Source organism: Leptopilina boulardi, unplaced genomic scaffold (assembly GCF_019393585.1).
Source record: "Leptopilina boulardi isolate dan_hultmark-lab unplaced genomic scaffold, ZJU_Lbou_2.1 LbouV2_266, whole genome shotgun sequence".
In the NCBI taxonomy this organism is placed as follows: domain Eukaryota; kingdom Metazoa; phylum Arthropoda; class Insecta; order Hymenoptera; family Figitidae; genus Leptopilina; species Leptopilina boulardi.
This window is the reverse complement of record NW_026137825.1, coordinates 3,934,321-3,959,338: the sequence shown is the minus strand read 5'-3', so window position 1 is coordinate 3,959,338 and position 25,018 is coordinate 3,934,321. Positions and strand designations below refer to the sequence as shown.

The 25,018-nt window shown below is 20.7% G+C and overlaps 6 protein-coding genes across 9 annotated transcripts in view; 2 read left to right on the top strand and 4 right to left on the bottom strand.

Moving 5' to 3' along the window:
- Nucleotides 1-60: 60 nt before the first annotated feature.
- Nucleotides 61-3,368, bottom strand: LOC127281194 (ribosome biogenesis protein NOP53). 2 transcript variants are annotated; one of them, XM_051304793.1, is made up of 4 exons: nt 3,273-3,368; nt 896-1,668; nt 297-808; nt 61-186 (listed from the first exon to the last, which is right to left on the bottom strand). In XM_051304793.1, the coding sequence occupies exons 2-4, from the start codon at nt 1,661-1,663 to the stop codon at nt 123-125; spliced, it is 1,344 nt and encodes a 447-aa protein (XP_051160750.1). In that variant the 5' UTR covers nt 1,664-1,668; nt 3,273-3,368; the 3' UTR covers nt 61-122. The 2 variants fall into 2 exon arrangements, with proteins under 2 accessions (XP_051160750.1, XP_051160749.1); XM_051304792.1 differs by having other exon boundaries at nt 3,145-3,307.
- A 210-nt stretch (nt 3,369-3,578) lies between these two features.
- On the top strand, nt 3,579-15,326 carry LOC127281200 (protein ARV1). The gene is made up of 5 exons (XM_051304801.1): nt 3,579-3,768; nt 11,844-11,939; nt 14,238-14,465; nt 14,699-14,972; nt 15,109-15,326. Exons 2-5 carry the CDS (start codon nt 11,856-11,858, stop codon nt 15,237-15,239), a joined length of 717 nt encoding a protein of 238 aa, XP_051160758.1. The 5' UTR covers nt 3,579-3,768; nt 11,844-11,855; the 3' UTR covers nt 15,240-15,326.
- Nucleotides 4,166-12,692, bottom strand: LOC127281247 (uncharacterized). Its single transcript, XM_051304863.1, has 11 exons — nt 12,331-12,692; nt 11,091-11,318; nt 10,496-10,663; nt 9,744-10,097; nt 9,046-9,414; nt 7,992-8,159; nt 7,631-7,846; nt 6,952-7,263; nt 5,256-5,423; nt 4,764-5,117; nt 4,166-4,669 (listed from the first exon to the last, which is right to left on the bottom strand). Exons 2-11 carry the CDS (start codon nt 11,160-11,162, stop codon nt 4,292-4,294), a joined length of 2,559 nt encoding a protein of 852 aa, XP_051160820.1. The 5' UTR covers nt 11,163-11,318; nt 12,331-12,692; the 3' UTR covers nt 4,166-4,291.
- LOC127281198 (aldo-keto reductase family 1 member B1) lies at nt 6,697-8,756 on the bottom strand. Of its 2 annotated transcripts, none has more exons than XM_051304799.1 (4): nt 8,510-8,756; nt 8,139-8,159; nt 7,493-7,846; nt 6,697-7,263 (listed from the first exon to the last, which is right to left on the bottom strand). In XM_051304799.1, exons 1-4 carry the CDS (start codon nt 8,579-8,581, stop codon nt 6,886-6,888), a joined length of 825 nt encoding a protein of 274 aa, XP_051160756.1. In that variant the 5' UTR covers nt 8,582-8,756; the 3' UTR covers nt 6,697-6,885. The 2 variants fall into 2 exon arrangements, with proteins under 2 accessions (XP_051160756.1, XP_051160754.1); XM_051304797.1 differs by having other exon boundaries at nt 6,700-7,263; nt 7,992-8,159; nt 8,510-8,744.
- On the bottom strand, nt 15,063-25,014 carry LOC127281191 (WD repeat-containing protein 37). Of its 2 annotated transcripts, XM_051304787.1 has the most exons (5): nt 24,435-25,012; nt 24,067-24,192; nt 20,969-21,713; nt 17,659-17,905; nt 15,063-15,381 (listed from the first exon to the last, which is right to left on the bottom strand). In XM_051304787.1, exons 1-5 carry the CDS (start codon nt 24,697-24,699, stop codon nt 15,259-15,261), a joined length of 1,506 nt encoding a protein of 501 aa, XP_051160744.1. In that variant the 5' UTR covers nt 24,700-25,012; the 3' UTR covers nt 15,063-15,258. The 2 variants fall into 2 exon arrangements, with proteins under 2 accessions (XP_051160744.1, XP_051160745.1); XM_051304788.1 differs by lacking the exon at nt 24,067-24,192 and having other exon boundaries at nt 24,435-25,014.
- The window catches only part of LOC127281203 (N-alpha-acetyltransferase 40), a 54,144-nt gene continuing 44,560 nt past the window's right edge, over nt 15,435-25,018 (top strand). Inside the window, exon 1 of the mRNA XM_051304804.1 lies at nt 15,435-15,444. The gene's annotated coding sequence lies outside the window, so the exon portion shown is untranslated. The remainder of the gene's footprint in view (nt 15,445-25,018) is intronic.

Sequence of the window (25,018 nt, the reverse complement as noted above, 5' to 3'; positions counted from 1 at the left end):
AAATTCAAAAATTGAAAGAGAAAAATTTATACGAATTGGAAAAAAATTGTTACAAATATGAAAAAAAAAAAAAAAATTACCTTTATTTCTTTGCCAATTAAATGAATAAATTTAATAACAAATTATTTTTTATTTATTTTGTGATCCGCTTTAATGTATCTCTTTACATTTGCCTTCGTTCGTTTCCTATAAAAAAAAGAAAGCAAATTTTAATATATTATATAAAAGAAAAGATAAATATAAATAATACAAATATTTATAAATATAAAGAATTTTTTTAAAAAAAATATACTAACAACACTAATGTTGCAGGTGCAACAATATTTCTCTTTTGTAAAGATTTATATCTATCCTTCAATAAATTTCCCACAGGATCAGCGTTCCTTAAATTTCCCGTTAGTTCACCGCCAAGTTTAAAATCAGGTTCAACTTCTTCATATTTTATTCTACTTAAAACTTTTGGCTCCATTGTTTGTTTTTCCTTTATTAATTCACGTTTCTCCCTTAATTTCATTTCAATTTTCTCCTTACTCTCCATTTGTTTATGAATAAGTTTCAATTTATAAATATCGGCAACTTTTTTCTTTTCCACTTTATTTTGTTTACGTTGTAATTTCATTTCACGTTCCTCCTTTTGTTTACGTCGTTTTTGTAATGTTTTCTTTTCATTTTTCGCTGGTGGATTCACAGATTTTACAATTGGATCATCATCATTGTCTTCTTCTTCTTGATTTTCAATTTTTGAATTTAATGGTAAACCTTCGGACAATTCTTCTAAAGTATTTCGATCCTTTTCCTCTGGCGATACCTTAAAAAGGAAAATTAGTACAATTAAAATTATTTTCGTGAAAAATAGTTCTTTTAGTGACAAAAGAATTTTATATAAAAAAAATACCTTTTTGAACATTTTACTGGTAACTCTATTCAAATGTGCTTCTTCTTTTTCAAATTTCAATTGCTTATCAGCGACTTCTTTCAATAAATCTTGATGATCGTTAAAAGATGGATTATAAGATGTTCCAGGATGTGGAATTTGAACAGCGGGTAATACAGATGGTTTTTTAATTAAATTCTCAGGAATACGTTTTCTTTTTTTCCCCGTATTTGCCAATGTATGTCTAATAGTATCCGAAGTAAACCAATCGCTATTCAATTCATTTACAATTGGCAATTCATTTTTCATTTCTATTTTCCAAATATCTTCTTTAAATTCACCGCGTTTAAATCGTTTATTTCTATTTTCATCGGCAATTTTTCTATCTTTTAGTGAATTTTTTTCTCTTAATTTTAAAATACCATTTTTTTTTCTTTCCTGTTCAAATTTTCTTCTTATTGGATTTTTTCTTTCCTCAGGTGTTTTAACACGATTTCTTTTACTAATTGGATCTAAAATTGCTGTATGCGGTTTTAAAATAGCAAAACATCTTGGCTCTTTTAATTTTAATTTTGCTCTACGTTCAGCTTTACTGATAAGCAATGTTTCATCGCGTGCTGTATCAATGGAAAATAATTCTGAATTTGCTCTCTCAGAAAATGGTGCACCAAGACGTTCTTCGAGACGTTTATTTTCTAAATATTTATCAACATCTTTTGTATCAATATTTTTTCTCCATGATTTTTTTGTCTTTTTTGAGACTTTACGTTTTTTTAAATTGTCAATCATTTTGTCTATAAAAAAAAATAAAAAAAATTATAAATAATATAAATATATTTAAAATTAAATTTATTTAGAACATATTTTAGTATTTTTGTTTTATTATTATATTATTATTTTATATTTATTAATATTTATTATTATTGATTATATATTATTTTTTATATTAATATTATACTAGCAATATTAAACGCGCGCAAGCGCGCCAAATTGAGTATTTAATTGTTTATTATAAAGAAATTAAAGATTAATATTATCAATAATAATTTAAATTTATTAGAATATTATTTCATATTAAATGATAATAATGAAAATTATTATTATATGTTATTAAATTATATATAAAATTGAATTATTTTCCAAATTTTCAATTTAAAATTCAATTATTTACCAAGTTTTCAATTTAAAATTAAATAAAATTCAAATATTACCCGAAATTTTAATTCAACATCAACTTAAATTAAATTATTATCCAAAATTTCAATTAAAATTCAATTATTTTCCAAAATTTCGAGTCAAAATTAATTATTATCAAAATTTTCAATCAGCAATCAACTAAAATTAATTATTTTCAAATTTTCAATCAACAATCAACTAAAATTAAATTATTTTCAAATTTTCAATTTAAAATTCAATTATTTACCAAGTTTTCAATTTAAAATAAAATAAAATTCAATTATTTTTTAAAATTTCTATTCAAAATTAATTATCGAAATTTTCAATTAAAAATGAACTTAAATTAAATTATTATCCAAAATTTCAATTAAAATTCAATTATTACCCGAAATTTTAATCCAAAATCAACTTAAATTAAATTATTATCCAAAATTTCAATTAAAATTTTATTATTTTCCAAAATTTCGAGTCAAAATTAATTATTATCAAAATTTTCAATCAGCAATCAACTAAAATTAATTATTTTCAAATTTTCAATCAACAATCAACTAAAATTAAATTATTTTCAAATTTTCAATTTAAAATTCAATTATTTACCAAGTTTTCAATTTAAAATAAAATAAAATTCAATTATTTTTTAAAATTTCGATTCAAAATTAATTATCGAAACAATGCCAAAAAAACATTGAAAAATTTTAACCAACACAAAATAATGTCAAACAATACATTTAAAAAAAACAAAAGACTTATAACAAATACTAACTTCAGGTGTGGACAGAATGAACGAAAGATATTATTTTTTATATTAATATTATATTTTATATTATATTTATAATATTAGTGAGAGGTGTAAATTTAATAGAAGAAAAAATTTCATAAATTCGATAGACATAACCTCAAATTAAATTAATATATTTTCATAATTTTCTTCTGTGAGAAAGCAAAATTTAAATTTATTTATATTAAAATTTTTAATAAATAAAGTAACAACTATATTATTATTGTACGTATTATTATGTAGAAAAATATTATATTCATACTAAGAGGTTATGTTAATTAGTTTTAAAAATTGTTTAAATGCAGAAAAAACTTACATAATTCTTTATACAGAAACTCTCTATTGCTGTACAATGAAACACTTACTGAATATTAATAGTTTGGATAATATTTAATTATTAAATTAATACTATAAACATTTTTTTTATATAATAATTTCAATTACCATGTGTTCCATAAGTCTCAGTTCACATGCGGTAAAGAGACAACTATAGTCAAGTAGAACAAAGAGAGTAAACTCAAAAAAAAATTCGAACATTTTACAAATTCGATCTTTTGATAATTCGTGATTTTTGAAATTCTATCTTTTAGTTTTTCGAAACTTCTAAATTCGGTGTAATAATTATTCGAAATTTTTGACTTCTAATAAAAACAGAACTTTTTTGGTTTAAATATTTGTATTTCGCGCAATTTTCATTTTGTCCAAAAAAATCGAAATACCAAGATGGCGTCGATTTGTTGATATTTCTCCAAATTTCGTCTGCTATTTCTTGACATGTCAATATAAACAATTGTACTAATTTTATATTTTTAAAATGTATATAATGTTTTACGATTCTTTTTTTGTTGAAATTCTTTGAAAAATCTATTTATCTATGAATAAAGAAGAATATAGAAGAAATTTTGTTAGTGTAAATTCCAAAGCACTTTAAATTTTTTCCGTAAGTGTTTATATCTAATTAATTCTTTTATTTCTAATTAATATTTGTAATTATTACTATATTATTTATAAATTTTGACAAATAAATGAAATGTATTTACAGGAATAGCATATAAATTAAAATAAATTTTGTTTTAAAAATTAGAACATAACCTAAAATTTTCTACTTATTGAATATTTATATAATTATTATATTATTAAATTATTTAACTAATTTATTTAAAAAACGAAATTTTATACTTGTTTTACAAGAGATTTTACATTCAAATATAATTTTTTTATTTCGTATTAAAAAATTAAAGAGGTTAAAAATTTCTAACATTTTTTTTTTTTTTGTATTCTGTTCGCAATATATATATATTTAAATAGATTAATTTATACATTTAATATTTAACAAATTTTCATTTTTTTTTCAATGATATAACAATGCTTATCAACACCAAACTGTTAAAACACGTGTGAGAATAAAATTTGAAAAATTAAACAACCATTTTTTTTTTTTTTTTTTTTTTTTTCAAACAAATTTAAAATGGATATTCAGGATGTCTATCGACACCAGGCAAAAAAGAGACAAAATCTAAAATTCTTGCCTCAGCACCCTGATCCAAATTATTTAATTCTATAACATCATCAGAATCAAATTCAAAATCAAAAAGATCAATATTTTCGTATATCCTTTTTGGATTTTGACTTTTTGGAATAACTGCAACGCCTTTTTCTAAAATATGACGAAGTATTATTTGTGCGCTAGTTTTATTGTATTTTTTCGCTATTTCCTCAACAATTGAATTTGTCAATGGATCAGCAATAACATCTGCTTTTCCAATTGAATTAACAAGTCCCCTGGTACCTAATGGCGAATATGCCGTCACTGTGATTCCTTTTTCCTTGCAAAATTCAACCTTTAAAAAAAAAATAAATAAAATACATTTACAAATTATTTTCATTGATTTTTTTTTTTTTTTTTTTTTTAGGTAAAAAATTAATGAGGCTTACTAATTCATTTTGTTGGAAATAAATGTGTAATTCAATTTGCAAATTTGATACGGGTATTGTTGAAGAATTGAGAATTTTTGTTATTTGTGATTCATTGAAATTTGATAGGCCAATTGCACGTGTTCTTCCTGCTTCAACTTGTTTTTCAAATTCAGCCCAAATTGCAAGATGATCAGTTGTCATGTCCAATATTACTTCTCCATTTTCATCGAGTGAAAATAATTCTTCATTTATTTCCTCGAATCCAATGGGATTGTGAATTAAATAGAGATCCAAATAATCTAATTGTAAATCGTTTAACGATCCTTTTAGCCATTTTTCCACTTTGTTTGGATTATTTCCTGATGGGGGCAACTAAAATGAATATTAATTTTTTTTTTTTTAAATATTAAATTAAAAAAAGTTAAATTGATTTAAAGTAAATTAAATTAATTATTTAATTTAATGTTTATTTATTTTAAAGATTCAAAAAATTTTGTTTTTTATTATTACTTTAGTAACAATAAAAAGTTCTTCTCTTGTTACTTTTCCGGAATCAATCCATTCTTTTAAAATTTTTCCCACTGCTTTTTCATTTTGATAATATGCAGCACAATCTATATGTCTGTAGCCTGCTTTTAAAGCAGTATCCACTGCTAATATTATTTCTTCTTCCGATACCTAGAATACAGAAATATTTTTTGAAAAATATTTTTTCCCACTAAATTTTTTTTTAAAAAAATAATTCACATTTATTTACAAAAAAATGTTATTTCTTAAAACAAATTTGTACAATTTTAGAACTTTTGAAAAAAAACGAAAATTTTCAAAAACCAAATTTTTTGTGAAATCGTAATAAATTAGAGAATTTTGAATTTTATTTAATTTACTAATTTATATTTTTAAAAGTATTTATTAGTTAATAATTTTTATTAATAACTTACAGAAAACGTGGAGTAAGAAATTTTTTTTTTAAATTCTGTATTTTTTCATTATTTTTAAATAAAATGATAATGAATTATTGTCAAATAATAATAATTTTTTAAATAATATTTAAATAATAATTAATAATTAAATAATAATTAATAATTAATTAATAGTTAAATAGCTTGAATTAAACATACCTGCCAAGTTCCAAATCCTAATGCTGGCATTTCATGACCATTAGGTAGATCAATTTTTGAATTTAAATCCATTTTTGGGAGGAAAAAAAGTTCAAATTGAAAAGTTTGTTTTTTTTTTTTTATATTTAAAGCACTTCAAGGGTTTGCTTCTCACAATGAAGTGAAGTTGAATTTAGATTTTTTATTTTTTCCATTGACTTTTTTTGTTTACTTATTAAAACGAACAAGTAACCATGACAACGTGAAACTAATTTTATTCTAAATGCATTGAAAAAGTATATATTGAAAAGTATTGTAGGAAAAAAGTCCTTGGAAAAGTATATCGAATTTGTATAGTTGAATTTAATTTTTATTATATTTAAAAATAAAATTAAAATAAAAATAAAAACAAAATAGAAAAACAAAATAAAAGGAAATTATAAAAAAAAAATTAGAAATAATTAAATTTGAGAAAAATAGGAGAAAAAAAATTAAATAAACAAAAAATATACAGAAAAATAATAAAAAATAATATAAATAAAATAATAAAATAAAAATGCCAAATTAATTAATTAAATTTTAAAAATTATAAATTTAAATTTACTTTTTATAAAATATTTATCTGAATTTTTTTGACTCCAAAGATTAAATTAATTTTTAATTATTCTTTTTTTTCGTAATTTTTTTTATATTTTTGTCAAATTTTGGTATTTTTAATTTTCTATCTTTGTTAGTTTTCAATTTCTCCTTGAAAAGAAAATCATATTGATTTCGAAAGGGAGAAATTTTTCTACAGTCATCGCATTTATAAATCTTAAAAAAATATAATTTTCTAAATATTTATTTGAGAAAATAGCACTACAAATATTTTATTATATTTTATTACATTTTATTTTGTTTTATTATATTTTATTATTACTATTGTACAATTAAAATATTCTCGATAAAATTATCCAAAATTAACAATTTCCAAAAAAAAAATATGTTTACAATTTTTAGTAATAAAAAAAAAAAAAAAAATTTACTACGGAAAAAAAATTCTAAAACGGAAATTCAGGATGTTTTTCACTACCTCTGAATAATGAGGCAAAATCTAAAATTCTTGCCTCTGATCCCATATCCAAATTATTTAATTCAATCACATCTTCTGAATCAAGTTCAAAATCAAAAATATCAATATTTTCATATATCCTCTCTGTGTTACGACTCTTTGGAATGACTGATATATTTTTTTCCAAAATAAAACGTAGCGCTATTTGAGCTGGAGTTTTATTATGTTTCGTTGCTATTTCATGAATTGTTGGATCCAACAGTAAATTTGGTACAATTTCAATTTTTCCAAATAGTGTTGCAAGCCCCCTAGAACCCAATGGCGAATATGCAGTAACGGTAATTTCATTTTCCTTACAAAATTCAATCTGAACAAAAAATTTTCAAATGACAGTATTTTTATTTTCGTTAATTATTTTTGTTAATCGTTAACGAAAGTAAAAAAAAAAATATAAAAATAATTATATAATAAAATATCGAAACCAAATAATGGTTTAAAAAAATAATTATTTGCTTTTACTGTTAATTAAAAAACCGTTTTTTTTTTAATTTTTCAATAAAAGAAAATTAATAATTTTTTCACTTAAAATAACTTACTAATTCATTTTGTTGAAAATAAACATTTAATTCAATTTGTAAATTTGAAATTGGTATTGTAGCAAAATCGAGAATTTTTTCTATTTGCAATTTATTGAAATTTGATAGACCAATTGCACGTGTTCTTCCTGCTTCAACTTGTTTTTCTAATTCAGCCCAAATTGCAAGATGATCAGTTGACATGTCTAATTTTACATCTCCATTATCATGAAACGAAAACATTTCCTCATTAATATCTTCAAATCCAATTGGACCATGAATTAAATAGAGATCCAAATAATTTAATTGCAAATCATTTAATGAATTTTTCAACCATTTTTCCACTTTATTTGGATCATTTCCAATAAATGGTAACTAAAAATAAAGAAAATAAAAATAAAAAAAAATTTATTATTCTCCTATAATAAAAATAAAAATTTTGTAAAATAAAAAAAAATAATTTTGTATAATAAAAATAATGAAATAATTTTTTGTCAATTTTTTGTTTTTTTTTTTTTACTTTAGAAACAATAAAAAGTTCGTCTCTTGTAATTTTTTCCGAGTCGAGCCATTTTTTCAAAACTTTTCCAACTGCTTTTTCATTTTGATAAAAAACAGCACAGTCTATTTGTCTATAGCCGGCATTTAAAGCAGTATTTAAAATTACTTCAATATCGTCTTCTGGAATCTAGAAAAAAAAAAAAATTAAATTACCATACATTTTTATAAATAATTTTTTTTTTTTTTAAATGTTTGATAATTAATTCCAAGATATATAATAATTTCTCTTATGGAATGTTTTCAGCTTATAAATTAAACATATACATAAATTTGAATTTGAATTTCAATTATTGTTGCAATTATTTTTAAATAATCGTAACTGATCGTAATAATAATAATTTTTCCACTTTATCCTTTGCAAAAAATAGAAATAAATAAAAAATAATAATAATAATAGAAAATAATAATATTAATAACAAAAGAATAATAATAGTAATAATACAAAATAATAATAATAATAATAAATAAAAAATATACCTCCCACGTTCCAAATCCCAAAGCTGGCATTTCATGTCCATTGGGTAGATTAATTTTTAAATTTGAAACCATTTTTTTTGTAAATTTTTTTATTAATTATAATATGATATCAGGTTTACTTTTTCTCTAATGAAGTGAATTTCGATTTTTTTTATTGTCGAGTTTATTGTTTGTTTACTTAATAAAATGCACAGGTAACTATGACAACATGAAACTAATTTTAAACTCAGAAAGTTCATAACAATTATATAATCGAATTTATAATCAAAGAAATTGATCTTTTATTTTTTTTAATATTTTTATTCTTCTTATTATAAAAAATTTTTGAAAAATTAATTTAAAAAATAAATTACCGGAATCAAAAAAAAAATTATAAAATATCAAATAATATATTTTGGATAAAAATATTTATTTTTTTAACAATCAATAAATTTTTATTTTTAAAAACAATTTTTTTTTTCAACCATATTTTTAGCATTAAATCACAATTTTCGTCGATTTAATTAATTTTGTCAAAAAAAAAAAAATTAAAAAGGAAATTCTGGATGTTTATCAATTCCCTTAAAGAAACTTATAAAATCACAAACGCGCGCTTTTTTTCCAACATTTAAATTATTTAATTTTTCCACTTGTTCATCATTAAGTTGCCATGTGAAAAGATCAATATTTTCTTGAATTCTCTTTGGATTTGTACTTTTTGGAATTGCAGCCACACCTTTTTGAATTAAATGACGTAATAATATTTGTGCACTTGTTTTATTAAGTGTTTTTGCAATTTCTTGAACAACTGGATTCATCAATAAATCGGGTAAAATTTCCGTTCTACCTAATAGTTTAACGAGTCCCCTTGAACCCAATGGCGAATATGCTGTCACTGTGATTCCTTTTTCTTTGCAAAAGTCAACCTAATTTTAATAATAAAAAAAAAAAGGAATTGAATTTTATTTAATTTTATAATTCAAATTAATAATTTAATAATTAATTTTATAATTCAATTTAATAATTTAATAATTAATTTTATAATTCAAATTAATAAATTAATAATTTAATAATTTAATAATTAATTTTATAATTCAATTTAATAATTTAATCTAATATAATTAAATAAAAAATAAAATAATAAACAAAAAATAGCAGAATAATAAAAATTGAAAAAAATTTAATTTAATTAATTTTATAAATTGAATTTTTGTTTTAAGTTTTTTTTTTTTTAAAGATAAAATATAAATCTTACAAGTTCATTTTGTTGAAAGTAGACGTGTAATTCAATTTGAAGATTGGATATTGGAACAGTTGCAATATTTAAAACTCTTGTTATTTGAGAAATATTGAAATTTGATAAGCCAATAGCGCGTGTTCTTTCGGCGACAACTTGTTTTTCCATTTCTTTCCAAATAGCAATATGATCAGTTGTCATGTCCAATTGTATTTCACCATTTTCATTCATTGGATGTAAATCGCCTTCAATTTCTTTAAATGTAAATGGCGTGTGAATTAAATACATATCCAAATAATCCAATTGCAAATCGTTTAATGATTTTTTTATCCATTTTTCCACTCCACTTGGCCGATTACCTGGAGGTGGTAGCTAAAAAATTGTTGAAAAAAAAATTAATTAATAAAATTAATTCACTTATTTTATTATTAAATTATTTTACATTTATTTATTTATTAAAGAATTTTAATTTTTTTTTTCATTTTTTAGAAATAATTATTCTATTAAATTTTTATTAGATTAATTTATTATAATTAACTAATTATGAATAATAATAATAATAATAATAATATTTAATTATACAAATACTTAATAAAATAAATTATAAAAAATGAAAATAAATAATTGTAAAATTTTGTATTAAGTACACAATGGAGAAAATTAATTGATAAATAAAAAAAAAGTAAATAAAATCAATAAAAAAATTTTAATTATTATTATTGTTAGTGTTATTATTATTTATAGATAATAAATTAAATTCGAAAAACAACCTTAGTAACAATAAAAAGTTCTTCTCTTTTGACTCTGCCCGAGTCTAGCCAATTTTTTAAAGTTTTTCCAATTGCCTTTTCATTATTGTAAACAGTTGCGCAATCAATGTGTCTATATCCTGCTTCTAATGCAGCATTTAAAGCTGAGACAATTTCCTCTTCTGATGCCTAAAATTTACAAAAAAATTATTAATGTACAAAAAATTTTTTTTTTTTTTTTTTCGCTAAAAACTGTTTTGCTACAAAAATATTGAGGTCATTTGATGATAACAATAATATTAGTTATCTGCAAAATTATCAGTAATATGACATTGCTTTATAATTTACAAATAAAGAAAATTCTTCTTAGTATTTTTTTTTAGTAATTATTTCTCTAATTAAAAAAAAGAGTTCCATATTTAATAATTTCCGGCTTTGTTTTAATAATAGATTTACATAATGAATATTTATTTCTAATTAAAGCTATTTTTACAATTGAAGGTTTAAAAAATATATTTTTTTTTGCTATAAAATACTACGTTGAATTAAAGAAAATATTTATTTAAAATTTGTCAAAAAATTTTTAATTTTACGTAAATAAAAATAATAAACAAACCTGCCAAGTTCCAAATCCCAATGCTGGCATATCATGACCATTGGGTAATTTAATTTTTATTTTTGAAGCCATTATTTCGGTTTATTTTAAAAAATATGTGGAATTTTGAGTGAAAAAAAAAAAAATTTTTTTTTACTTGTATACCGTTGAATTAGTGGAACTCGACTGATCACAATCGACTTGTACTCATCACTCTCTTCCCCACTATTCTGAAAATAATCTCAGAGACTTTCACATTTTTGAAAGCCAAGGTTATTCAGTTAACAGTAATAATGTTTTTATTATAATATTTGTAGAACAACCTTCGTTTATGCATTGGAATTATTTTGCATTCAAGGCGAATATAATTTATTATAAATATTGGTTTAGAAAAAAAAAAAAAAATTAATTTTATGTAATATATTTGCACAAAAGACTAGTTTTTACAATTTAAAAAAATTTTATAAATAATTTTCCCGTTAATTTCAAATATGTATTTTATTTTCTAAATTAATAATTAATAAATTTATTTTCTAAATTTATAAAATAAATTTAAGAGAATTTTTTTATTTGCTTAATATTATGCTAAATTGTTGGAATTAAATTTGAAATTTTCTTTTATAAATTTGGAAAAATACCGTTTTTTATCCTGGAAAAGCTAAAAAAAAATCTCCTAAGGTTAAAAAAAGAAAACTATGAATAAATTATGTTGAAAAATAATTATTTAAATACTTTTGTAATTTTATTATTAAAAAAAAAAAATTTATTTTTAAGATAACAAAAAAAATGTACACTTGTACAAATTGTGGAGCTGAAGTTGCAAATTTATACAGACGTTACAGTCCAAGTGTCTTAAAAGTCTTAAAATGTGTAAGTTTAATAAAAAAAAAATTACTTTTTAATTTAGAAATTATTTTCTATTGTTACATCCGGAGATATAACATAATTAATTTAATAATTGTTTAATTTTTAAGTCTAGACTTTCGTCCTACAACTTAGGAATCTTTTCGATTAGATTTCTTGTTGAGAAAATAAAATTTTTAGAAGGTTAGGAAATGATTTTAAAAGGAATTGAGAAAATAATTGCGCACTGGTAGCACTAAAATTTCTCGGAAAGGTTTTCAATAATTATGAAAAAATAAGATTTTATAATTTTGGAATGTGATAAAATATCGCGCACCATAGCACGAAATTTATCGGAATTGAGAGATGGATAAGATTAAGAAAAGAAAGAAATAATAGATTTTAAATATAAACTTACTTTTTTTTATTTATTAAAAATGATTTTCCCTAAAGATGCACAAATTAGGAGAACGTCCTTCGAATTCAAAGATAGGTTGTTTGGACAGCAATCAAAATAACAGGAACTCGTAGAATTGAATTGAATTTAAACAAGATTTTTAAATTCAGAAAATAACTTTGAAAGTAACTTATCACTGAATGTATAACTTTTTAATCAGAGAAATTGAGATTTTATAATTTGTAAAATAACTTTAAATTTTGGAAACTTGTAATGTAGAAAGAATTTGAAAATGACTCTTTAGAGTTTGTTAATAGGAATTTTGAATGTTGAATAACTTGAATGACTTGAAATGCTGAATAACTTGAATGACTGAATAACTTGAATGACTGAATAACTTGAAAATACTGAATATTTTAGGGAAACATACGTTTTTAAAGGTTTGTCCCCACTACTAATTTTGAGTTTTTGGGGTAGATTTTGAAGAAGGGAGAGATTTTTTGTAGAAAGGGAAATATCTTGTAGGCGGAGAGAAAAAGGGAGTTGAGAAAACTTATTATTAGAGTTTCTCAAAGAAAATGGTAAAAACTCGAAAGAAAAAATGAAGAAAACTCATTTACATTTTCTCCCTATTGGGCCCCACTGACCCAGCCCTTAGGGTTGGTTCGAACGTGTGGGTTGTCCTTCAGAGACACAGATTTCCAAAAGTAGGGATAAATTCTTTAAAGAAGGGAAGATCATCCATATTTTGCATCTTTTACAATTAAGCTAAATTTTTATTATTAACAATGATTATTATTAATATTATTTATTATTAACAATTATTATTTAATTTATTTTACATATTCCTTTTTGAATTTTAATTGTACGATGATTTTTAAGAAAGATACAATTTATAAATTTAATTTGTTTATAATTTTTAATAATAATAATTATTTTTTATTAATTTATAAAGTAATTTAACCTAATTTTTTTATAATAGTCGAAATTATTTAAAATTTTAATTATTTATAATTATTTATTGTTAAATATCAATATAATTTAATTATTGTTAAATTGTATTAAATTTTAATTGTTTATTTATTAATTTTATATTTTTTATAATTTTTATTATTAATTTTACTTATATTAATAATTTTAAACAATAATCAATTATACATTTTGACAATTATTAGTTTTTATTAAAATTTAATATAAATTGTAAAAAAATAACATTTTAATTATTTATTAATAATAATAATGAAATTAATTATTAAAGTTAATTGTTATTAAAAATTTATATGTGTGTGAATTTTAGTATAATATATATTTTCGGAACCTAGACAAATTTTATTACAAACAGAAGGAAATCTTGGCGACAGGGACTCTCGGACCTGTCGTAAGAAAAACGAAAATGAAAGGAAAAGGACCTCAGCGGTCGACATCTGGAGGATGCACTTGTAGAGTTTAGAAAAGATTTTTATGGTTGTATTTTATAATTTTATTGCTTACGGATGTTTCGGTTTCTTAGATTTTTGGAAAAAGTGCATTCTGTATATGTCGTCCACTAAGATTTCACGCTTCATTATCTACTTTTAAAAGAGAAAAAACAGATACATTATGAGTCGGTGAATAAGAAGAAATAACATGATTTTTTAAATAAACAGATGTTATTTTTTTCTTAAGAAAATAGGAAACGCGGAAAAATTAAATATAGAGTAAAATAGAAATAAAGTCGAAAAAATGACCAGATGTAACACTATTATCGAATTATTATTTTACTAATTATTACTTAAATAATAAAAATTATAATTAATAGAAAATTTTTTATAACTAATTTCGCATTTACAATTTTATTATTAAATTATTAAATGGGACAAAAAGAACATTAATTACTGTAATATATAATTAATATACTACTTTAATACAAAAAATTGATATTATTTCAGAATTCATGTGGATATTTAGCTGATAAATATATTGAATACGATCCAGTAATTGTTCTTTTAGATTTAATTCTCCTTCAAAAATCGGCATATCGACATTTATTTTACAATAGCAATTTTAAATCCTATTGGAAATTAATGATAGTTTTAATTTTGGGTGAATCATTTCAAAAATGGTTAGATTCTTCGATTTCACTAAGTGATAACGAAGAGAGAAAAGATTCTTTTGAGGTACTAAAAAATCATTTTTAAAAAATATTTTTATATATTTTTTAATTTTATTTTTATAATTTTTATATTTTATCTTTTATTTAATACTTGTTATACAATATTTTTAATTAATAAATATATAATTTCTAACAATAAACGTACATTTTTAAATTCTTTTCTATATTTTAAATATGGAATATTATCTTATATACATATATATATATTGAAGAAAAAAAAATATTTCTTGATTATAGGGTGAGAAAAATCTTTATATTATATTGATTCAAACAACATTATCGCTAAGCGCTCTTATTTGCACAATTATTATTTCAATGGAATTGCGTTGGTTTTTTATTTGTAAAAGGCCAGAAATGTATAAATCAAGAAATTTGGTGAAAGCATTAATAATTGGCCGTTATCCAAATTTACTAGGATTATTGGGAATAGTATGGAAACATAATTCGCCAAAATTACATAATTTTTTAATCTACGGATATGAATTATTGTGTTTACTAACAGCCTATTCTGGTGAGTAAAATATTTTCATTTTTCTTTTGGAATTTCACTCAATTTAGAGAAATTCAATTTCAAATAATTGGAAAATTATTTGTAGAGTAATTGTTGTTTTTTTTTAAATTTTAATTTAATTGTTACTTGCTCGCAGTGGTAAGCGACAGTGAAAAGAGTGGCTCATTGATCGTGTTAATTTTGGGTTTATTGGCACATAACAGCGTCTCAAGTGGCTTATTCGAAATGCCCCAGTTGATCTCCAATGTCACGTTGATGCAAAACTGACGCGAAACAATGGAAGACCTCAAACATCTTTTACAGGTATTACACTCCAGCCCAATACAAGGCGATCGAAACCACATGAAAATAGATTACATGATCCAGTATCCTCTGCCCATGTTACTGAACAAACCATTCTTCGATGACCCTAAAAATTAACGAGAATTAATTTTTCATTTTCATTTTCTATTTCTATTTCTATTTTTACCTACTGCAATTCAATTATTTCAAAAATAATATATAATAACTAGCAATATTAAACGCGCGCAAGCGCGCCAAATTAAGTATTTCATTATTTGTTATAGAGAAATTAAAAATTAATATTATCAATAATTATTTAAATTTATTAGAATATTATTCCATATTAAATGATAAAAATAAAAATTATATGTTTATAGGCCTCAGATTATTAATTATTAAATTATTAAATTTTAAATTCAAAGTCTTTTAAAATACAATTATTTTCCAAATTTTCAATTTAAAATCAAATAAAATTCAATTATTACCCAAAATTTCCATTCAAAATCAACTAAAATTCACTTATTTTCCAAATTTTCAATTTAAATTCAAATAAAATAAAATTATTTTCTAAAATTTCATTTCAAAATTAATTATCAAAATTCAACTAAAATTGAATTATTATTTAAAATTGTAATTGAAATTTAATTATTTTCCAAAATTTCAATTCAAAATCCAAGACAATTCAATTATTTTCCAAATTTTTAATTCAAAATCTTTTAAAATTCAATTATTTTCCAAATTTTCAATTTAAAATCACATAAAATTCAATTATTACCCAAAATTTCCATTCAAAATCAACTAAAATTCACTTATTTTCCAAATTTTCAATTTAAATTCAAATAAAATAAAATTATTTTCTAAAATTTCATTTCAAAATTAATTATCAAAAATCAACTAAAATTGAATTATTATTTAAAATTGTAATTGAAATTTAATTATTTTCCAAAATTTCAATTCAAAATCCAAGACAATTCAATTATTTTTCCAAATTTTTAATTCAAAATTTTCAATTTAAAATCACATAAAATTCAATTATTATCCGAAATTTTGATTTAAAATCAACTAAAATTCAAATATTTTCCAAATTTTTCTATTGAAAATTAATAAAAATTCAATTATTTTCCAAAATTTCAATTCCAAAATCAACTAAAATTCAATTATTTCCCAAAATTTTAATTCAAAATCAAAGAAAATTCAATTACTTTCCAAATTTTCAATTCAAAATCTTTTAAAATTCAATTATTTTCGTAGTTTTCAATTTAAAATGAAATAAAATTCTTCAATTATTTTCTTTTCTATTCAAAATTAATTATCCAAATTTTCAATAAAAAATGAACTTAAATTAAATTATTATTCAAAATTTCAATTAAAATTCAATTATTTCCCAAAATTTCAATTCAAAATCAAAAAAAATTCAATTATTTTCAAAATTGTCAATTCAAAATCAACTAAAATTCAATTATTTTCTAAATTTAAAATCAAATAATATTTAATTATTTTCTAAAATTTCAATTCAAAATTAATTATCAAAATTTTCAATAAAAAATCAACTAAAAATGAATTATTATCCAAAATTTTAATTGAAATTTAATTATTTTCCAAAATTTCAAATCAAAATTAAAGAAAATTTAATTATTCTAAAAAATTTGAATTCAAAATTAATTGAATTTTCAATAATTTGAATTTAAAAGCATTTAAAATTTAATTATTTCTAAAATTTTCCATCGAAAATTTTTTGAAATTTAATAATTTCAATTATAACTCTATAAGGGAATTCAATTATTTTTAAATATTTTTATAATATTCTTTGAAAATTCAACTATCTGAAACCATTTTTCAATTAAAAATGATTATCAAATTATTGTATTTTGTCTGTAATTTCTAATAAATTTTTTAGTGAAATCATATAAAATTTTAATTAAAATCACTTGAAGTTCAATTAATTTCTAAAATTTCAATTTTAAATCTTTTGAAAATTCAATTAAATTTAAAAAATGTTTTCCAAAAATTTTTTTGATAAATTATTTTTAGTTCTGTAAAATTTTATTATTGTTTGAAAATTAACAATATCTTTTGAAATTTAATTATTTCTAAAATTTTCAAGTTTAATTTGACACAAATTTGACACGTCGATTACTATTCAAAAAACACGTGAAATCATAAAAGACCAACTTCAAGTTAGGACAAAAGGACAGATCAAGCATTTTATTATTATATAATTTAAAAATCTGTAAAACTTAATTATTGTTCGTAATTCTCGTAACTCAAAACTATTTTCCCCAGATTTTTAATTAAAATAAATTACTAATTAAAATAAATTAGATTTGAAAAAGTTGAATATTATTAAAAGTTGAAAAAATTCAAGTACAATACGAGACCTTTTGATTAAATTTATTTAATATACCTGTCTACTTGTCCTAGGAAGTCGAGCTAAACGTTGTCCGCTCATGTCATATAATCGTATTTGTCTATTGTCATGAGGAATGGCAATAACACCAACACTTGAAACAGCCAATCTATTTGCTGCACTATCGCCACGAATTGTTGCCAATGGACTACGAATATTACGCAAATCCCAAACTTTAACACTTCTATCATCAGATCCCGATACTATTTTATCATCTCTTGCAAATACTGCCGATGTTACAGCTCTGCAAATAAAATTGTGATATATAATTTTTTTAATTTTTCAATTTCATATTTATTTCTTATCAATTTTTATAAATAAAATTATAATACTATTTAACATTTTCTTTTTCAATTTTCTCTCTATTTTATTTCTTTTACAAAATCAAAATTATGATAACTACATGATTTTCCCATAAAAAAATCATTAATTAGAATTTTTTTTATTTTAAAGTATTATTAGAAATAATTTTTTTTTTAAATGAATTTTTAATTTTCGAATTAAAATTAGATTTTCTTTTTTATATGAATTTTTGCGACGTGCGAATTTTTATTTGTCCGAAATTATAAATTGACCGAACAGAAAATCGACAAAAAGTTTTCGGTGCAATTTTTCAAAAATTGACTAATCACAATTTTTTTTTTTATTTTCTAATTGGTCAATTTTTGAAAAATTGCGCCGCAAAACTTTCTGTCGAACTTTCTGTTCGGACAAAATTTGTCATTTCGGACAAATGAAAATTCGCGCGTCGCAAAAATTCCGTCAATTAAAAATTTGTACAAATAAAAATTCGGAAAAATTTGAAATTCTGTGAATTGGAATTTCTGTCATTTAAAATGTTTATCAATTAAAAATTCGTACAAATAAAAAATTAAGTCAAATTAAAATTAGGACAAATGAAAATTTGGTGTCTTAAAAATTTGCACAATTAAAATTTGGCACAAATAAAAATTCGGACATAGTAAAATTCGATGAATTGGAATTTCTGTCAATTTAAAAAATTCGAATCACATAAAATTCTTTTGAATGAGAATTTTGTTAAATTAAAATTTGCTTAATTTAAAATACTCTTAAATAAAAAGTCATGTGAAAAAATTGATTGTAAAAATAAAAATTCTGGCAAAAATTCGATAGCTTAAAAATTTTGTTAAGTAAAAATTCGTATAAAAAGAAAATTTATCAAATTTTAATTCAAAAATTGAAAATTTGTCTGAAAAATAATAATATAATAAAATGGTTTAAAATAAAAATTTTAATTAATCATTTTTATGAGATAATCATACGTCTCATTTTATTATTTTTTTTTTTTGTAAATAAAATTGTGATACTCTTTTCTTTTCTCTGTTCTCTACTTTCAGGCCTCGGATCGACTTTAAGACACAAAAAAGTCGATTTTTTTTATTTTAACAAAACTTAATTGGTTAATGAATATTTTACTTTAAAAATAAAAATAACTAATGTTATTAGATATTAAATTCATTTTATTAATTTTGTAATGAGAATAATTCTATAAAAATATTATCAAAAAAATTGATTTCCAATATTTCACAATTGAACTAATTGTAAGACAAATTTTCAAAATTTTTTTTAATTAGAACAAATTTCCAAAAAATATTCTTCAAGTTACATTTTTATAATTTTTTCAATTCTGATTTAAGCAATTTATTCGAATTAAAAATTTTATCATAGTTTTTAGTTTTGATGTGTGAAAATAATTTCAGGCAAAAACTTAATCAAATTTTACAGATTTTTTATTAAAAATTTTTTTTTTAAATAATAATAATTTTGTAAGAGTTAATGTTGAAATTTTTAAAAATGATTGAATTTCAAAAGATTTGGTTAATTTTCAGACAATAATTAAATTTTACAAAACTAAAAATAATTTATCAAATAATTTTATAGATAATATTTTCAAAAACTAATTGAATTTTCAAAGATTTATAATTTATATTTTTGAAATTAATTGAACTTCAAGTGATTTTTAATTTAAAATTTTTCATGATTTCTGTTATTAAAAAATTTATTAAAAATTGCAGATAAAAATACAATAATTTTAAAAATTTTTAAGTGAAAAATGGTTTCAGATAGTTGAATTTTCGAAAAAAATTATAAAAATCATTAAAAATAATTTGATTTCACGAGAGTTATAATTGAAATTATTAAATTTCAAAAAATTTTAGATGGTAATTTTTAGAAATAATTAAATTTTAGAAGCATTTAAATTGAAATTTTTGAAAATAATTAAATTTCAATTGATATTGAATTGAAATATTGGAAAATAATGGAATTTTAGTTGATTTTAAATTGAAATTTTTGAAAATAAATGAATTTTAGTTGATTTTAAATTGAAAATTTTGAAAATAATTTAATTTCAATCGAAATATTGGAAAATAATTGAATTTTAGTTGATTTTGAATTGAAATTTTTGAAAATAAATGAATTTTAGTTGATTTTAAATTGAAAATTTTGAAAATAATTTAATTTCAATCGAAATATTGGAAAATAATTGAATTTTAGTTGATTTTGAATTTAAAATATTGAAAATAATTGAATTTTAGTTGATTTTAAATTGAAAATTTTGAAAATAATTCAATTTCAATCGAAATATTGGAAAATAATTGAATTTTAGTTGATTTTGAATTTAAAATATTGAAAATAATTGAATTTTAGTTGATTTTAAATTGAAAATTTTGAAAATAATTTAATTTCAATCGAAATATTGGAAAATAATTGAATTTTAGTTGATTTTGAATTTAAAATATTGATAATAATTGAATTTCTATTGAGATATTTGAAAATAACTGAAGAATTTATTAGAAATTACACACAAAAATTGAACTTGAAAATTTTTTTCATTGCAAATAGCTTTCAGATAATTGAATTTTCGAAGAATATTTTTAAAAAATCATTAAAAATAATTAAAATTTTTGCAAATAATTTAATTTCAAATAATTTTAAATTAAACATTTTTGGTAACTTTATTTACTAATTTTTTTTTTAAATTATAAACAATTATTAAATTTCATAAAAATTTTAATTCAAAAATAGTTTAAGATAATTGAATTTGTGAATTGAATTTCATTAAAATTATTAAAAATAATTAATTTAGTGAAGAATTTTAGTTAAAAATTTGTTAAATAATTGAAATAAAGAAGATCTGAAGAAGATTTGCATTGTATCCTTAAAAAAAAAAAAACGTATTTTGTTTGAAAATTTTTTTTTAAAGTCAAAAAAAGTCGTGTAATTCGAGGCCTGTACTTTATTTCTTTAATTTTTTATTAACCAAACACAAAAAATCCCAACTTACTCAGTGTGTCCCTGAAAAACAGAAACCGAATGAATTGATTCTCTAAAATCCCAAAGTCGAAATGTACTGTCACGACTTGAAGTGACGCAAAGTCGTTGTGCATGATGCGTTGATACATGAGTTAATTCCCTATCGTGTCCACACAATGTATGAATAATATCACCAGTTTCAGTGTCATAGAGATTTGCCGTTCTATCCCATGATGCAGAGACAATTTGTTCAGCGCCAGGTAACCAATCGGCTGCCATAACAACACCAGAATGTCCCAATAATTCACGTACAGGTGTTCTTAAAATTGGTGGTAATTCCTCTTGTTCATCAATTGTTGAACGTTCACCAATTGCAAGTGACAAATCCTCCGATGATGATTGTCTCTTTGGAATATCACAATTAACAGCGGCTTGCCAAACGTGCGAGGAATTATCGCCACTTGATGTTAATACTAAATCACGCGTTGGATGAAATCTCACTGAATTCACTGAACCATTATGACCAATGTATTGCAATAGACAACGTCCTGATTCTATTGACCATATTCGTGCTGTATGATCGGCTGATGCTGTTGCTATTATTGATTGACATGATTTTCCAACAGTCACTTCCCAAACACCATCACGATGACCAGTGTATTCTTTTTGCATGCTACATGTCATTGTTGGATTTTTAAAACTCGATACTATTTTACTTGTTTGAGCGCGTAATTTGTGTGATGCTTTTACTTTTTGAGCCGAACCACTGACTGATGCTGAAAAAAAAAACAAATTTTAGTTTTCAATTCTAATTTATCATATTGAATTGATAGAGAAAAAAAAATTCATAAATAAAAACGAACAATATTTATGATAAACGATTTTTAAAGAAATAATTTTTTATAATGAAAAATTCGATAACTTTTTGCCTATAAAAATATTTCTTATGATTTTTATTAATCGACAAATTATATTAAAAAAAAAAATTATTTTTTTAGTTAAACAATTTTATAATTTTTCGTGTTAAATAAAAATTGATTTCTAATCGTTGATCATAGTATTTCAGTATTCACAAAAAAAAAGTTGTTACAAATTTTCGCAGCGTCGATTTTGAAATAAATATAAATTCAATTTATCAAAAACTAAATTTTCATATCGAAAAATGTTTATTTAAAGTAATTCTAATTTAATAGAATTTCTATTTATTCGAATTTTTATACAATAAATTATGTAGTTTTTTTGAATTTTCATTCAACATAATTTTCATTTAACAAAATTTATAGTTTACAAAATTTTCATATGAAAAATAATTTTAATCTAAAAAAATTGTTCATTAAGCAAATTTTTACTGAAACTGAATTTTAATATTGAAACATTTTTTATTTAAAAACGAATTTTTATTTAATAGAATTTCTATTTAATCGAATTTTTATAAACAATAAATTAAGTAATTCATCGAATTTTCAACCAATACAATTTCCATTTAAGAAAATTTATTATTTTATAAAATTTCCTTGAAAACTAATTTTAATGTAACAAAATTGTTTATTAAGCAAATTTTTTATTTAATTGAATATAAATAATAATTAATTAAATATAATAATTTTTTATTATAATTATAATTATTATTATTATAATTTTATTATAATAATTATAATTTATATTTAACAAAAAGTTTTCTTTAACCAAATTTTCAATAAACAGGACTTTTATTCAAAATGAATTTCTATTTTGCATAATTTTTTGATATAATTATCAAGTTATCGAAATGAAATTTGACCAAAATTGAAAATAGCCAAAAAGCAATAATAAATAAAAAATAAAAATAAATAAAATAGTAAATAATAAAAATAAAAAATTATCAAATTGTGATTGGAGAATTTTATAATTGTTATTAATTAATTAATTAATCAATAAAAATACTTTTCGGTTATTTTCAATTTTGGTCAAATTTAATTTCGGTTACTTGATAATAATATATCAAATTACAATTCGAGGAAATAAAAGTTCTTAATTAAAATTTGGTTAAATAAAAGTTTTGTAAAATATAAATTATGTTAATTCTGAATTAGTTTACATTAAAAATTAAATTAAAATACTGTCGATTAAGTAAAAATTTTTACATAATAAACAAAATTTTGTTACATTAAAATTACATTTAAATTGTTACATTAAAATTCTATTGAATAGAAATTGTGTTTAATGAAAATTCAATGAATTACATAATTAAAATAAATTTAATTCATTAAATTAAAAGTTCGGATAAATAGAAATTCTATTAAATGAGAATTTATAATAAAAATTATTCGATATATAAAAATTCAGTTTCAAAGTAAATATTTCTCTAGAAAATTCTAATAAATTGAATTTATATTATTTCAAAATCGACGCTATGAAAATTGTAATAACTTTTTTCTTTTTTGTAGGGGATCTTAATGCGTCCCAAATTACTAAAAAAAAAAATAAACAAACAAATAAACGAACAAACAAAGAAAATATTTACAAATAATCATTATTTTAATTAAATACGGAAATCAAATAATTACAGGGCTGCCACAAGAATAAATTTTTCTAAAATTAAAACAATTTCACTGTCAAATTTAATTTTTAATTGAAATATTTAAATATTAAAAATTTCAACAGATTCAAATTTGTATTTTTAATTGAATTGATGGTTAATTAGAATTAGAAAAAAAAATTAATTTTCCTCTATTACAATTTTAATCAATAAATATTTTAATTAATTTAAATTTAGATTAATTTTTATCTTTGAAATTTGTCCTTAATTAATTTTTAAATCGATGAATTCTTTTTTTTTTAATAAATTCAACCTTTCTAGGTCAACTGAATTATATTTATAGAAAAAATCAATATTTGTAATTTTGTGTTTTCTAAATTAATATATAAGCTTAAAGAAATGATAAAAAAAATTTTTTTTTTAAATTAATAAATTATTTTGTAACATTCCTAAACTTGAATCAAAATTTTTTTATATTTTTCAATAAATTTAATAATTTTTTACAAAATTAAATTTTCCTAACAAAAATGTTTTTTTTCTTCAAAAAGAAATTTTTGTTTTTTAACTTGTGACTAACCCTAAACTATTATTGTTTTTAATTAAAAACTTACATTTTTGTTTTGCAAAATTTTTCACATCTGAATAATCGGTAAAATCACCGATTGGTAAACTTCGTTCACCAGATCCATAACATTCACGTTCTAGTCTTTCATTTAATACGTCAATCTTTTCTTGTACTGTAATTTTTATTTTTTCAAATTCCATTATATCATTGCAATTGTATTTTTTATAGTAAAATATTTATTTGTTAAAATATCAATTATCAGGGATAATGTTACCTTTTTTTTTGCTCTCGAAAATAAATGAAAAATGTGAATAAATTTAAAAATTCAAATTTTAATTTAAAAATAAATCAATTTTTCCAACAAATTCCCTGATAATATTTTAATTTATTAAATATATTTAAAATTCTACTTACAACCAATGTTCTCGGTGCAGACAATTTCAAATTCTTTTTCAATTTGTTGAAAAAGATCCATTAATCTCGATCTTAAACTCGCGGGAATTGAACTTTCATCTTGATCAGGTCGAAAATTTGCATATTGCAATGATGTTGGTTGTAATGGAGTTCCACCACTTTGTTGTGATTGAAGTTCAGTATCGGTGCTACTTTGAACTCTTGGTATTGATATTCTTTTAACTTTACCTGTCGTTTTACCTCCCGTTGACGGTTCACCAGGCATTTTTTTAGGTTAAATTAAACGCGCACTATAATTTTTAAATCACGCGACTATTTTTCACTTCAATAAACTTTAATTAAATAGAATAATTCAAAAAATTGTAATTATCATTATTTTCTTTTGAAAATAAAAGAAAATTAGAAAAAATTTTGATTGATATTAAACGTCAAAAATCAAATTCTCCAAATGTAAATTTTTTCCCCCTCTATTTCAGATTAAAATTTTAAATATTAAAATACCTTGATATTAATACAATTTTGTATAAATGTTCGACTTCTTTTTTTTTATATATTTCAATGCACAATATTATGACAACAATAAT

Bases quoted from the DNA above. Each gene is read 5' to 3' on its own strand.
- LOC127281191 (XM_051304787.1), bottom strand. From the start codon at position 24,699: ATGCCTGGTGAACCGTCAACGGGAGGTAAAACGACAGGTAAAGTTAAA. The intron at 24,193-24,434 runs GTAAGTAGAATT...TAAAAATTACAG, and splicing joins CTGCACCGAGAACATTGGTT to TACAAGAAAAGATTGACGTA. The intron at 15,382-17,658 runs GTATATTAAATA...GTTAATTTTTAG, and splicing joins TTCCTAGGACAAGTAGACAG to GGTCATCGAAGAATGGTTTG.
- LOC127281200 (XM_051304801.1), top strand. From the start codon at position 11,856: ATGTACACTTGTACAAATTGTGGAGCTGAAGTTGCAAATTTATACAGA. The intron at 14,466-14,698 runs GTACTAAAAAAT...TCTTGATTATAG, and splicing joins AGAGAAAAGATTCTTTTGAG to GGTGAGAAAAATCTTTATAT. The intron at 14,973-15,108 runs GTGAGTAAAATA...ACTTGCTCGCAG, and splicing joins TTTACTAACAGCCTATTCTG to TGGTAAGCGACAGTGAAAAG.
- LOC127281198 (XM_051304797.1), bottom strand. From the start codon at position 8,581: ATGGTTTCAAATTTAAAAATTAATCTACCCAATGGACATGAAATGCCA. The intron at 7,847-7,991 runs GTAAAAAAAAAA...CTTTATTTTTAG, and splicing joins AACTTTTTATTGTTTCTAAA to TTACCATTTATTGGAAATGA. The intron at 7,264-7,492 runs GTAAGTTATTTT...TTTTTTGTTCAG, and splicing joins ATTTTCAACAAAATGAATTA to ATTGAATTTTGTAAGGAAAA.
- LOC127281194 (XM_051304793.1), bottom strand. From the start codon at position 1,663: ATGATTGACAATTTAAAAAAACGTAAAGTCTCAAAAAAGACAAAAAAA. The intron at 809-895 runs GTATTTTTTTTA...TTCCTTTTTAAG, and splicing joins CCAGTAAAATGTTCAAAAAG to GTATCGCCAGAGGAAAAGGA. The intron at 187-296 runs GTTAGTATATTT...TTTTTTTTATAG, and splicing joins GCACCTGCAACATTAGTGTT to GAAACGAACGAAGGCAAATG.
- LOC127281247 (XM_051304863.1), bottom strand. From the start codon at position 11,162: ATGGCTTCAAAAATAAAAATTAAATTACCCAATGGTCATGATATGCCA. The intron at 7,847-7,991 runs GTAAAAAAAAAA...CTTTATTTTTAG, and splicing joins AACTTTTTATTGTTTCTAAA to TTACCATTTATTGGAAATGA. The intron at 5,118-5,255 runs GTAATAATAAAA...TATTCATTTTAG, and splicing joins AACTTTTTATTGTTACTAAA to TTGCCCCCATCAGGAAATAA.